The following is a 14,685-nucleotide window of genomic DNA, read 5'->3' as shown; positions in this document are numbered from 1 at the left end:
CAACAGGACAAATGAACCCTAACATTTGACACTTGATGATGCTTCTTGTGATGAGCCATGCCATCTCTTTTTTACTCTCTTTCTCTGTCTTCTGCAGGCTCTCTACTGACTTACTGCATCTGGTGATGTTTTTGGAGCCTTGAGACTACAGCCTAATAACCTCCCATTAAATCTGCCTTACCCTGTGTAAGGTACCCTTAGTACCCTGTGCGTTTCTATAATAGCACTGCACAGAGGCCCAATTAATAGAGACTTGGTGTCTCTAATCGTATGTGCGCTGATTCACTACTGAAACCCATAGTGGCTACTTAGCACACAGGTGTTAAGTGATGTTAAGAATTCCAAAATCATGACTACTCACAATTTAAGAAGTGATTTTTGCTTCTGTTCTAAGGCTTTTCCTGCAGTACTTCACCACTACAGTGAAACCTGCAAAGTAATCATTCTGAGTTGCTGTCTAGGAGCATTATAACAAATGATTGCACATTGTTGCTATAGACCTGTTAGGACTCTCATTGGTGTGCTGTGCTGTTTTGTGAACCTTTTAGCATCTTTCCCATTTCTCCCTCAGCCTCAACCAGCACTCCTTTCCCCCAGTACACACCCATGCCACACCACTTCATTCCCCATACATGGACTTCAGTGGTTTATGGGAAATATCTGAGGCTTATTAATAGGCAAAGCTGGCTCGCACAAAAGTGAGACTGTAAAGGAGTTTAAGTCAGTGGGCAGAATGATTACACATGAATTAAAGGAGGTCTAGAGTATGTCTTGGCCATATTTTTACTTGAGGCCTCCAAAGCTACCTTCAGTAACTACAGTTTAAATCAATCACTTTTATTTAAACAAAAAACAAATTATTGCTTTGAGGCTTGCCTTATCTTAGAACTGTTAAGAGAATGGCCTTGGCCAAAGGGAACAAAAGCCCTGAGTTAGAGACAAAAACAAAATATTGTTGCTGTTACTTAGTAACTTTGTTTTCTAGAGGAAATGGAAACTGTTGCTGTTACATAGTGCCTTCCTTTGTTTTCCTCCTCTTTTCAAGATCTCACCAGGTTCTTCTGTTTAGGGACTGTTTGTGGATTTTTCTGTATACTATGAACAGCATAGTTTTAGATTTAACCATTTCACTATTGCCCTCCTGCTTACAAGAATTCTGTAAGTCAACACAGAAGAAAGATGGTGGTTTCTATAGAATAGTGAGAAATCCCCCTCACCCCCACCCAGCATGTTATGGTATATAGCATGCTCTCGTCAGCCATGACATGGATATATGAGCAGGACATACGAATAACAGGGGTTGCTAGGACAGGCACTAAACAGGACTTTTCCTGTGTCGTCTGTCTTTTTAAACTTCTAACGTAGGCCTCTTTTACCCACCCCAGTAATTTTACTCGGTTGGTATTTTGTGAGAATAAAAGGCAACCACAAATAATTTGGTATTCAAATGATATAAAACAGATTTCTTATTTTTTTAAAGTGAGAGACTTGTGAACAATTTGGTCAAGCGAACCAAACCATTAGCAACAGTTTTTAATTTTTGATGACCAGAAGACGTCAAAAGGAATTTGTACCTTTCTGAGTGACACACAACTCATAGGTCATCTACTCTCTACTTCTCTATAAGGTCTCATGATAATCTTTGCCCAGATAGGGAAACTGAGGCAGAGAATCCCAGTGACCTGCTCTAGGCATCATAAACTAATTAGGTGAGAAACCACAAATAGTAGGTAGAACACACAACTGTGGCCCAGTCAGATCAACTACAATATTATAGCATTTGATCTACTCCTGGGCTTGAAGACAAAATCCAGTGTTGAGAATCTGAAGTCTCAATATCAAATGCTTTTTAGAAGTTCATCCTCTATACATTTCTGGCCATGGGAACCCATTTGAACCTTCTGATAGAACTATCAGCCAAAAAGAGAAGTCTATCTGAATGAAGGTGGCATCACATTTTATTAACAACAAAACCCAGTACCATACAGACAAAATCTTACTTCAGTGTCAAATCATATACATAGACAAACACTCACATGTAGCACTGGGGCCAACTTTGGACATGGAACATTGGGCAACACGTTCACAACCATCAAGCAAAATAAAGTTCACGGTCTTTCAGTAAAGTTTAACTTTTTTCATCATAATGAGTCCATATTTAACAGCTGTGACAAAAAGGTGTACTTCTTATATCTAATTCTCATCCTAACTATTAAAAAGGCCAACTGGTATTCAGAACTGTGAAGGGGATTAGGATTATCAACCTCTTAAAATGACTTTTTTTTTCTCTGTCATAGAAAAAAGATCTATGATATATCTTTGTGGTAGACAACCTCACATATGGTGTTTCTCAACTCTCATTACATATCAAAGCACATCTGTACTAGAAATCATTTTAATACCCAAGCTGTAGCTTAATAGGATTGATATAATTAGGATGGATTAATTGGATTTCTAAGAAGCAGAAGAGGGTAAACTGCAAACTCAGGAGATTTTCAACGTTCAATAGTTCAATGCTAATAATCTGAATACCGTTAGAACCATTGCCAGTTCAGCTGTTTAAATCATTTCTCAAGGTGTGTCAGGGCTGAGTTAATCAGTAAGTTAATACGCACAACTCTAACAGATTAGTGATGAGAATTCTCACTGCAGTTTGATATGAATCCAGGCAACTCCTTATGTACTGGAGTATAAGACATCACTGAATCTTTTAAGTTAGTTAAAATGCTTTTGAATTACAAGATAAAGCAGGGCAGAAAAACTAGATCTTTGCTCTTAGAATGGGCAAAACTTTAAAGATCTCAAGTCCTCATATCATCATCCAGAGGCTTAAGTTTGTATTTAGGACAAATCTAGTGTAATAAACTTGGGTTGACTGGCATGTGCTAGCAATCTTTCAATTTTTCTTAAATAAAAAATATGTTTATATTTTTTTTAAAGAGGAAGGGCTTTGTGGTTGAAACCTTTGGAAAGTGTTTTTCTTTTCTTTTAATTAACAGGTTTTATTTCAAATGGAAAAGAGAATAGATAGGTACCATTCCAGGCTCACAATACTTCTAAGATCAAGAACTCAGTCTGGGTATATAAAATCATTTAATTTAATGGTTGTCATAAAACCTAATAATTAAAACAAGTAATGTTATCAGATTGAGCCTTAATTTTATTTCTGTATTTGACTGTCTCAATAAATAACAATGGAGAAAATTTTATGTGTCCTTTGGTACTTGAGAGAAAATGGCATACTAATATTTAACCACATTGAAGACACAGGTGGTTTAGGGATCCAATTCTATGAAAAAATGCTACTTTCTTTAAATCAGCACAGAATGTTAGTTACAAGGGCCAATTCATAGTTAGATACAGTCCAGAAAATAAAGTACCTATGGTAGTTTGTCTCACATGGAACTGGTCAGTGAGGATACCTAGAGAACATTTCAGCCACCATTTTATTCTGCACATTTGGGTAGCTACATGAAAATCACAATAAGTCAAATGTTTTATTTCTGAAACCATCAACTATTTCGCGTTAAAGGCAAGAAAAACAGAACCCAGAAATTATTCCTCACAATTATTTCACCTTTCTGAAATCAAATACTCACAGGATTTTATTCTACCAGCAAACACAAATTAGTGTAATAAACAGAATGAAACTTAATCTTACTAAAATTAGCTAGGTGATTCTTTGGATTGTTATCACTTTACAATGACTGAGATTAAACTGAGGAGGGTTAAATCAAGTGCACTTAAATGGCCCAGTGACACAGGCTGTAATTCATCCACATTTTCTTTTTGATGGTGATGGTGCTAAGGATGGTCAAGCAGGGGGCCTGAGGGTGAAAAAAATTCAGGATCACGGCAGCAGTTTAAACTTGTACAATACAAAGCAGAGAAGAGCCACAGAGGTGGAAAAACCAGTGATCTTTAGTAGACCAGGCACGGAAGGCAGGTTCCTCTCCAAGAAGGTGTGGGTAATTTCAAATGCTGGAACATCCTAGATGAATGAACATAGATCATTAACAGAAATTCTTGCATAGCTAGAAGAAACAAAGTCTATATGTAATAGTGTGCATTTCTATACCCAAGACAGTTACATCTATAATAAAGGCTGAAAGAAGGGCAATGCAATTTTTTTTTTGCCTTGTAGCTTGTCTATAGAGATGGAGTAGCCAAACTTACCTTAGAGTCAGGTTCTTGAACCCATATGTCTTTCTTGGCAACTTTTCCGAGAGCATTCAAGACCTGAAAGAGAAGTGACTATGGTATTATAATGTGACATTATATATTTTTGATAGACTCAAAACATATTAAACATTGATAAACACACAGGTGGGTGTCGAAGAAATCTATACATAATTATCAGTGTCTATCAGTGTCAAGAAATAGATGGATGAATGGATAATGAAAATTTGTTATTCACATACAATGGAACATTATTCAGCCTTAAATAAGAATGAAATGTTATCAGTCTTACAACATGGATGAGCTTAAATAACAATACAACCTTAAATGAAATCTGTCATTCCTAGAAATACAAAAAGTACATGCTATCCATTATATGCAGAAGCCAAATAAAGTGGATCTTATAGAAGTAGAAAAAAGAACAGAGGCCACCAGAAGTTAAGAAAGGCAACAGGGAGTAAGACTACTGAGAGTGAATAATAGGTATCAAAATATAGTTCAAAGGGAAGAACAAATTCTAACATTCTATAGCAATATAGGGTCACTATGGATAATCACAATTTACTATATAGTTTCAAAGAGCTAGAAGAAAGGATTTTGAACGATTCAAAGAAACGATACATATTTGATATGAAGGAGATGCTAATTATCTTGATTTGATTGTTGCATATTATTTATAGGCATCAAAATATCAATGTGTACTCCACAAATATGCACAAGAAATACAAATAGCATGTATACATGTCGATAAAATAGCCCAAGCATCTAATTTGTTGTAGTATATCCATATAAACATAAAACAAACAACAAGAAAGACAAGATGACAAGAACGCTGTCACAGGGCTAGGCTACAGCTCATTGGTATACCCCATACCTCTCATGCATGATGCCTTCAATTCAATTCCCAGGACTGCTTCCTGAGATGTAATTACAACGAAAAAGAAGTGCACTTTAGATTCCTTCCTTACCTCTCTAGCTGCTCGTTCTCCAGCTTGGACTGCTCCTTCCATGTAGCCACTCCACTGTGTAGCTGTCTCTGTGCCTGCAAAGTAAATTCTGCCCACTGGCTGGCGAATCACCCTTCAAGGAAATAAAGAGGTCACACAGAGTTAAATGGAAATGTGCTGAGGGGAAATGAGCCAATCACTGTCTTCATCTAGTCCACAAAAGGAAGGGAGACCAATCAAGGAGAAAACACTCATGAGACTCAGCCCAAAGTAAAAGGCTAGCTACTCTTTGCTTTCTATACCTGTGCACAAGGATCTAAACTATCAAGTCTGGGAGAAGTAGACTGTAAATTTACTCATCACTAAAGGTGATGATGACATATTTTCAGCCAGCTAGTCAGCCTGTGAGAACATATGGGTACAGTACTCTTATGTAGCATCTCTTGAAACTGAGCAAGTAACCCTGAATCCTATGCCTACATGACAAAGAAATAACAATGTATATGAAACATGGTATTTCTAAGTAAGGGTAGACTCCCAGGCCATGTAGATCTCATCTCCTCCCATCTCAGCTGTATACACTTAGGAATTTTTCCTTTGAAGAATATATGATGCCTCTCTGTTGACAAGACAGATGTGTTGGACAAACACATCCATTGTCCTGTGGCTGGGTAACCCTGTGAAAATAAATGCTGAGGAGAATTCAAAGGGCTTCTCAAAGGACAATGTGGTTGTCTTCATCTCACAAGTGCTGCTGACATCTGACATCCTGCCTAGTACTCTGCTACAACTCTATGTGTTAACATCCATTTCTCTGGGGGCATCCATTGATTTACAAGCTGACTATTTATCGGGGATGTACAAATATGAGTATTGCCTATTTCTACAAGTCTTATTGAACACAGCTTGTTTGAATGTGTGCCAGCCCTGTATGAGTTGGTGCAGTGATGGGGCAGTACCTTCCATACTGGGTCATGATGCCGGGAGGGAAGTAGGCTGTGTAGCAACCTCCAGAGTACTGCTCTTCACACCAGTTCTTCTCTTCATAATGGACTGGCTGTAGTTCAATGAGAAGAAAATTACAAAAGGAAATAAAAGTTGAATTGTTACCTGCCAACAGTGAAGGCCTTGTGTATGTTACATTAACAAAACAGCTTATATTTAAAGCATAAAGTGGTAATGGGACTCTGTGGAGTGTATGTGCCAGGCCCTGAGTTTGAGCCCCAGCACAATGAAAATAAATAAGAAAATTAGAAAGAAAAGGAAAGTGGGAAGAAGGAGGAGGGGAAGAGAGAAAAACTTCAGTCCAGGAATAAAACTGAGTGGTAAATCACTTTCATAACATGCACAAGATCCCAAGTTTAATTCCCAGCACTGCAAGACAAAAAAAAGAGTACATTGTAAAATAAAAACACAGATTTTCTTAACATCTTGCCTAAGGTAGTCAAAACGTAGCCCAATAATTGGTAGCAAGGATGCTCTCATCCATGCAGATAGTAGAATGTAAAGCTAAGCCTTCAGGAAACACTACTAACAATTAGCTTTTGGAAAGGTCTTCTCCAAATTCTGGAGTGTTTAAGAAAGTGGACTTTACTTTCCAATCTACTCAGGCATCACTAATAATGGCAGGGTGGGAGGGAGCAAGTAAAAGATGAGCACAAAACATTATTTCATATCGCTTTGCTAAACTGGAAAAGTACATGATAAAAATACTGCTCAAAGGACACAAAATGAAAGTACACCTTGGGGAGCACTTTTTTCCCCATGACTCCCCTATCACATTCTAAATGTTTAGTATTTGCACAGTTTAAACAATAATCCACCGAAAAAAAAGTCCTCAGCTATTGGTAGGCTCTTCAGAAGCCATTTCCTTCTCACTACTTTCAGAAGCAGTATAAAAAAAAAAATCTCGGAGTGCCAAATGAGGTATGAATTGATTCTCCACGTGGAGAAATGAATAAGTATATCTTTGACCAGGGCAAACATTGAGCCTGGTGTGTAAAATATATATCACAAAGCCTTCAGCAACACATGGTGACATATCTGGGGTTTTTATTTAATAGCAAGCACTTGACAATGACAGAAGCACAGGATCTCTGTTTTGCAGACTAATCTCAATGATCCGTGACATAGTGATTGTAGCCCCACGTCTCTTACTACAGTTGAATGTCTATTGTGCAGTGAATATTTAAAAAGCCCAAAGGAATGTCATATCACAAGTTCTATGTACCTGACACTAGTTTTTAATACTTTTGGATTACTGAAATTAATTCTCTAAATTAAACACACCTATTTCTATTCGCCGCTTAAGACTTAGAAGAAACCAGAACTTGCTTTAATTTACCACTTTGACCCAACAGAGCAAAGTCTGTTAAAGACTTAGATTACATGTAAGACCAGGGGTTCTTACATGTAAAGCTTCTTGAGATCCCAGAACTTTGGCATAGAGCTCACAGATTTTCCTCTTCCTATAGAGAAGAACAAAGGTATGTTAAATAAGTAATAACTGATGGGCGTAGTATAAACACATTAAGTTCTAGGGTACTTGATAGTGACTTCCTTGAAGAAAAAAATGAAACTTAATAGCCTTCCATAACTATAAAACAAATAGTCAATTAATCCCTGTACTCAGCTTATATGTCTTAGTGTATTTCTGTATGCTGGTTAATATCATATGTCTCAGTACAATAATTTGAGGAAGCAACAGAATTTTCCTTTTTTAAATTCAAAGTCTTATTATGTATAGCCTGTAACTTGCTATGGAGATAAGGGTGGTTTCAAACTTGCTGTGATTCCCTTGTCTCAGCCTCTTGAGTGTTTGGATTATAGGTGTATTCTACCATGCCTAGCTAATCTCTTCTTGAAAGAAGATACAATTAAAACTCACAACTATTCCTGGTAAACTTTTTAAAAACCTAAGTTACTAAATCTACCCATCTTCTAAGTTAATGGCTCTATCTCAAGTATTGAGTATATATATATACACTACTGACATTTACTCTTTTTAAACATGTGAAAATGCATCTGAAATATTTGTTAAAGGCTAATGAACAAGCAGAAAATAATTTTTATGAAAATGAGGGAAAGGTGTAATTCAAACCCATAAAAAGCGTTAAGACCAGGTGAAAGAAATGGTTAAAAATATGTATGTGTGAGTGCACACATACATGCAAGAGCCAAGCTTACTAGTATTAAAGAACCAACTATAAAAATATACAAGTTTATATTGCCAATTACATTAGAAAATATTTTTAAAACATAACCCCAATTTCTCTAAATAGTGTGGAACAAAATTTAAGCTTATCACTCTTGATATCATTGTTTTTATACCATTGATATATATAACTCTTGGACTCCTATCATGTATGTACAGAAGGTTAAGTCGAGAAGAGGAGGTAGAATTATACATGCTATTTATTGGTATACTGTTTTTATGTAAGGTTTTAAAGGAGACAAATGTCTCTCATGAATGATGTCACATAATGTTAAGTGGATATGTTAATTCTAGGACTGTTAGAAAATGCTTGACTAAAAGCCCTAACATACAGGAAGAAGTCATAAGTTTACTTGCTTTCTCTGTCTAATCTAAATTCTCCATTTAAAAGATGAAGCTGAAGTTCAGTGAGCTTCAGATTCCTTTATTCAGTTGAGCAATGGGAAGGCAAACCTTTACTATTCAGAGTATTCTGTCCATAGTAGGTGCTCAATATGTGTTGAGTCAAATTCTATGCCTAGTCCAGTATTTTATTGATGTAGGTGGGCCTTCTGTCTATGTGTTACTTTCATTGGTTAATAAAGAGACTGCCTTGGCCTTTTGATAGGGCAGAAAATTAGGTGGGTGGAGTAGACAGACCAGAATGCTGGGAAGAAGGGAAGTGAGGCAAACGCCATGGAGCCAGCCTCCAGGTCAGACATGCTGAATCTTTCCCAGTAAGCCACCACCTGTTGGTGCTACACAGATTATTAGAAATGGGTTAATCAAGATGTGAGAGTTAGCCAGTAAGAGGCTGAAACTAATGGGCCAAGCAGTGTTTAAATGAATACAATTTGTGTGTTGCTATTTCGGGTGTAAAGTAGCTGTGCGGGAGCTGGGTGGGATCGCAGCCTGCCAGCAGTTCCTTCTACATTGTATCCTCTTTTCTGTGCCACAAAGAGATTGCAGATTCTAACTTTATGAGAGATTATAAGCAGTAATTCAGACATTCAGAGTCAGTTAAGACTATTGCCAAGACAAATAAGAATATTGTCAATCAGTATTCTAAAAAGCTTGATGTGTTTAACTTATTTTCTTTACGTATAATAAAATCTTTACTAAATTAGAACTAAACCTAAAATTCAACCTTCATTGTAATTAACTTTTAATCATAAATAATAAAAACATAATAAAATAACATTTACTGTATTTCATATTATTATATGAGCCAAAGACAAGCTTGTATAAACACATCAGAGAATTATCTTTCCCATTCCCTTCCCTCATTTAAATTAAAACTTTTGAGAAGATATATGAAAGACAATAATGTTATACAGAAATAGGTTCTATGTATGTCTGACAGGGATGAAACACTGGGTTTCATACACAAAAAAGATGTGTTTTACCGCTGAGATATATTCTCCACTCAGAGTAATGTATTTAGGTTAGTTTGTCCTTAAAAATAATAGAATATATTTTAAGCTGCAGCCAAATGAGGCCACCATGCACAACATTTTATAGTTGTATTAAACCACTAGCTTATCAAACTGTCTCCTCATAATCACTTGAGCAGGTAGTTAAAAAATACAAATTCTAAGTCTCTACTTCAGACCTACTGAATCATATTCTATAAGCCTCAAGAGATTAGACTTTCCAAATACTTTCTGTGAGAGTTAGGCACAGTCAGTTTTGAAAACTACTGTTCTTATCACTGATGTATTCAGTAAAGGTTTTGGCTTACAAAAACATTACAGTTCAGCCCGTATGTGGAATCATAACCAAATGTCTACCTCCAGTCTGGTATTTATTTTATTATTAATAGAAAGGAAATGCAGGAAATCCAACAGAAAATGTCAAGCTTACTGTGGTGGAATGAAAAAAAATGTGGATGTGTTATCCGCTTCTCTTGACTTTGTCACATGTTAGTGGCTAAGATCTGAATGTATGCAACCCTCCAAAATTCCTATGTTGGAGTTAGTAGGATGATTCAGTGAGTACACATGCTTGCTATATAATCCTGATGATTTGAATTCAATTCCTGGAACCCATTTCAAGGTAGAAGAAAACTGATACCACAAAACTGTTCTCTGTTCTCCACTCATGTGTTATGGTATGCATGAGCCAACACATATATACATGCACATGTGCACGTGCATGCACACACACACCACATTAAGTTTTTTCCTTGTTAGAACTTTATTACCAAAGTGATGGTATTCAAAGGGGGCGTGCTCTTCGGAAAAGTGGCTAAGCCATGAGGGCTCTATTACAGTATTCTGGCAACCTTCAATTATCTCACAGGAAAACCCTATCTCTTAACCACATAAAATGAACACAAATGTGCAAAATTAACACATGCACATAGACATTGACTTGACCAAGGAGAACATAGCAAAGTATTTAAAATGTTGAATTGTTGAGGTTGGGAATATTTGTAAATTATTGTGCTCTTCTTGCTATTGTTCTACTATTGTTGGTGCAACAAACAAAATGTAAAGGCAACATTTATTGATTTTTCAGATATAAATTGTTTACCTTATTTCTTTATTTAGTTTAGCAAGTCGATCAGCTTTCCGGGCAAGTATGAAGCTGGAGAAAGAAGCCACATTTGAATGGGCAGTTATAGTCATGATAAATACATACCACTATCTACTCAGCATTAATGAACTCTCCCAACCCTCCCCTTCCCCTACAGCAAATGCCATCCTGTCTTCAGGTTTCCTCTGCATCCAAAACTCTGCTAGACTGTGAGTTCCTAATTAACAGATAATTTCTTGCTCAATATTTTACTTCTAAAATTTAACATCATATTTGATATTATAGGAAATTAGATGTTAGGCATATTAAGATTGCATTAGATGATTATCATGGCAATGACACTCAATAAAAACTAGACAATTATTAATATACACCTACCATAAATGCAATGATACACTCCTCACTCCCTGCCCAAATGCTCTTCAGAACCAGTAATTGGTGCCCTTAGCTCACATATTAAACCCTTGCCCAGCAATTATATTCACCAGCAGATAAGTTCCTTATACAATATCCTGCCCCTCCTAAGAGGCAATTGATAGCAAATGATTAAGTTGGCCCATTCCCTTGTCTAAGTTTGGAACAAGTGTGAAAGGTCATTCCAGCTTCCATATTTCTAGGGGCTGGCTGAGATCTTGGTTTAGACAGCACTGACATTCAACATTCTCTCTGATTCCTTCCCTTCCACAAAAGCAGTACTCCCTAAAGTTCACCCCAATAAGTCTCCTGTATCCATGTCTCTATCTCTAAGTCAGCTTCCTTGGAAAATGATTAAATAGAGCCTCCCAACAAACTAACTCAGTAAAGCTCAACTATAATCTATCTGGTCCCTTTAGTCAAATAGATCCTATATATTATGTCAATGATATTAACTGTACATACATTTTAAAGAATTCAATTGTGAGATGAAATCCTTATTTATACTATTAATAGAAATAGATATATTATAAAATCCAAGGGAGATGTGAAGACATAGCTCAGTGGTAAAGCACTTGATTAGTATATAGAAAGTTCTGGATCTATTTTCCAGTATCCACTACCAATCTAAATGAACTAGTGTAATGAAACTATTTCTTCACTAAAAATGGCTAAAATTTTACTTTTTTTCTAGAGAGATCAAATAGATAGATAGATCAAGGCTGAAAGGGGATATTTCCTTTTCTCCTCACCCCTGAATAGAAGTGTTCATCAATTTGACTAGCAACTCTTTTAAAACTGCTATTAGAACATGTTCATAGAAGCAAAGATACAAAGAATGTTAATACAGGATGGAGTTTCAGAGGCAGATGCATATTATTTAAATAAAGATACCAGCAAGAGGGGTACTAGAGGTGGGGATGGAGAATGGAAGAGAAGTATCTACGAAAACAAAGTATGGATGGAAATGCCACAATGAAATCCAGCATTTGTGTCTTAATATTTAAAAATGAAGGAATTAAAATGATATTTGAACTAGTCAACATTATAGGATACAATAATTTTGCTTGAGTTATCACTTTTAGTTTTGACTCAAAATTAATGGATTTGGTTATATTTTAGGTTTGCGCAATAATCATTAAGTTTAGACTTGTATACTATTTTAAAGAAAATTACCAAGATCTGATGAAAAATTAAATTATTAGTCAGCTGATTTTGTATGGTTGTGACTTCAAAGACAGTGCTGTTTATCAACTATAAAATCTCACTAGGAATACAATAATCACTGTTCAACTTTCTTTAGCCATTTACTGTGGAAATCAAACATGCTGGAGTTGCATTGAAGACATTTAATAGTTCTAAAGTACAGTTTCTAAAAGGTGATGGTTATTACAAACACAGTGCTAGTTAATTATTACCCTTGTTTTTGAGGCTCTTAGGGCCAGATGCAAAGACCAAAGTAGAAGTGATAATCTACAAGGTTTTCATTATCAGGAACAAAGTACAAAGTCGGATGTGCTGACATATGTCTGCAATCCCAGCATTTAGAAGGTGGAGGCCAGAGGATCAGGAGTTAAAGGTCAGTCTCAATTACAAACCATGTTTGGCTATAGGAGAACCTGCCTCAAGAGAAAGGAAAGAAGAAAGGAGGGAGGGAGGGAGGGAGGGAGGGAGGGAGGAAAGGAGGGTTAGAGGAAGGAAGGAAAAAAGCACAAGCAATTGAACTGAGTCTGGCAGCACAGTCCTGCAATTGCAGCTACTCAGGATTCTGAAACAGGATAGTTTAAAACCAGTTTTGCTGCAGAGTAATTTAGTGAGACCCTATATCAAAATAAATCACACAAAATAGTAGAAGACATTTGCCTAGCATGTACCAGACCCTAGGTTCAATATGCAGTGTTGTACATACAAAATAGGAGAGGGTGGAAGCTACTGACCTAATGTAACAAGAGTAGCTGTCAACAACAATAATGAAAGATGAAATATTTCTTCTCAATCCTCATATTGTTGTAACAATAACAACAAAAGACATTTACAAAAGGAAAATGATATGCGAGACTTTGTTGACTCCCCCAAGGGAGGCTCTACCCCCTCTGAGGAGTGGTTTGGGGTGGGATGGGGGAAGAGGGGAGGGGGGGGAGAAGGGGAGGGGGGGAATTGGTGTTTGTATGTGAAATAAAAAAATTTTAAATAAAAAAAGAAAAGAAAAATATTCAAGTTTATTATCCTTCGCAGTGTTTGTCTAGGAGACACACTGGCGGAAAGTATCCTAGAAGTGGCAAGTCTGGCTTATACTACATATATAACAAAGAACAACACATTTTAGAAACAAAGGAACAGAGTTTTAGGTTTGTGGAAATGCGAAATCATGAGAAGGCATGTACACTGGAAGCTCCTTTTGGAGGTCAGCTTGCAGATTCCTCTGGCTCTGCCTCCAAGCTAATAAAATGCTATTTACAGTAAAGGAGAACTTATCTCCTAACATAAGTGAGATGCAAGGGAGGACAAAGAAACCATCTACCTTTTAAAATCTCTGTTCTGCATTTTAAACAGAAGGAAGGAATGAGATCTCTTGCATCACAATTGTTTTCAGTGGTTCTTCATATTTGAAAAAAGTAATGTCTGGCCTCCCATAAACATAAAGTACCAGTTAAACTGGAGGAATAAATTCGGTGATCTACTGAACAGTAGGGTGGCCATAGTTAATATTAATTTATTATATATTTTAAAATAGCTAAACAAAGTTTGCAATGTTCTTATCATAAAAAAATAACCATATGAGGTAAAGGAAATAATAACAAACCTGATTTGATCATTCCACAAAGTAGATATTATTAAAACATTTTTCACGCAGATATACATCTTTTAGCAATAAAATATAGTTAAAACAAAAAATACATCATTTTAGGCATTTCCTAAATAATTCCAGCATACTTGGAAGAATGTCAACACATATGTCCCTGTTATAAAGCCAAGCAACTCCAGTGGAGCATAAGGGAAGGGCATCTGAAGTTCTTCCATCCATAACTGAACTATCACTGACTTTCTGAAACTCGTACCCTGATTTGCTTTTTGCTGCCTATAGAAATGCCAAGCTGGAAAAACTACCTGGATCCTGTCTTGCTCAGTGGGACTAAAAATGAACAGGATATATGGCTTTTTATGGTCATTATACTGTATGTTCCTGCCTGCCTCAGGAATTTAGTACTATTTCTTACATTACAACCAGAGGAGCGTTTAGTAACCATTTTATGAGTAACCCAGGCAGAACCTGCTTCTTAGGTTCCTTGGAACTTGGGTCTGACCCCTTTCTCTTTTAGCTTTTCCAAAATGGCATGATGCGATATTTATAAAGCTCAACCATCTCTTCAGCAAGGAGGCCTGCATTTCCCCAAATCAGAAACCATTGGTCTC

General features: G+C 36.5%; 1 protein-coding gene across 1 annotated transcript in view; it reads right to left on the bottom strand.

The window, feature by feature from the left end:
• Window positions 1-3,428: 3,428 nt before the first annotated feature.
• Window positions 3,429-14,685, bottom strand: part of LOC121441151 (amine oxidase [flavin-containing] A) — a 65,637-nt gene continuing 54,380 nt past the window's right edge. Inside the window, exons 10-15 of the mRNA XM_041642283.1 lie at window positions 10,855-10,908; window positions 7,537-7,594; window positions 6,086-6,183; window positions 5,148-5,259; window positions 4,177-4,239; window positions 3,429-3,991 (exon numbers count right to left, since the gene is read on the bottom strand). Coding sequence (XP_041498217.1) covers window positions 3,851-3,991; window positions 4,177-4,239; window positions 5,148-5,259; window positions 6,086-6,183; window positions 7,537-7,594; window positions 10,855-10,908 — 526 coding nt within the window. The 3' untranslated portion in view covers window positions 3,429-3,850. The remainder of the gene's footprint in view (window positions 3,992-4,176; window positions 4,240-5,147; window positions 5,260-6,085; window positions 6,184-7,536; window positions 7,595-10,854; window positions 10,909-14,685) is intronic.

The sequence above is a fragment of the Microtus oregoni genome, unplaced genomic scaffold, assembly GCF_018167655.1.
Source record: "Microtus oregoni isolate MIOR12 unplaced genomic scaffold, Mior012 000073F_ref0000255, whole genome shotgun sequence".
NCBI lineage: Eukaryota > Metazoa > Chordata > Mammalia > Rodentia > Cricetidae > Microtus > Microtus oregoni.
This window is presented reverse-complemented; position numbering and strand designations above follow the sequence as displayed.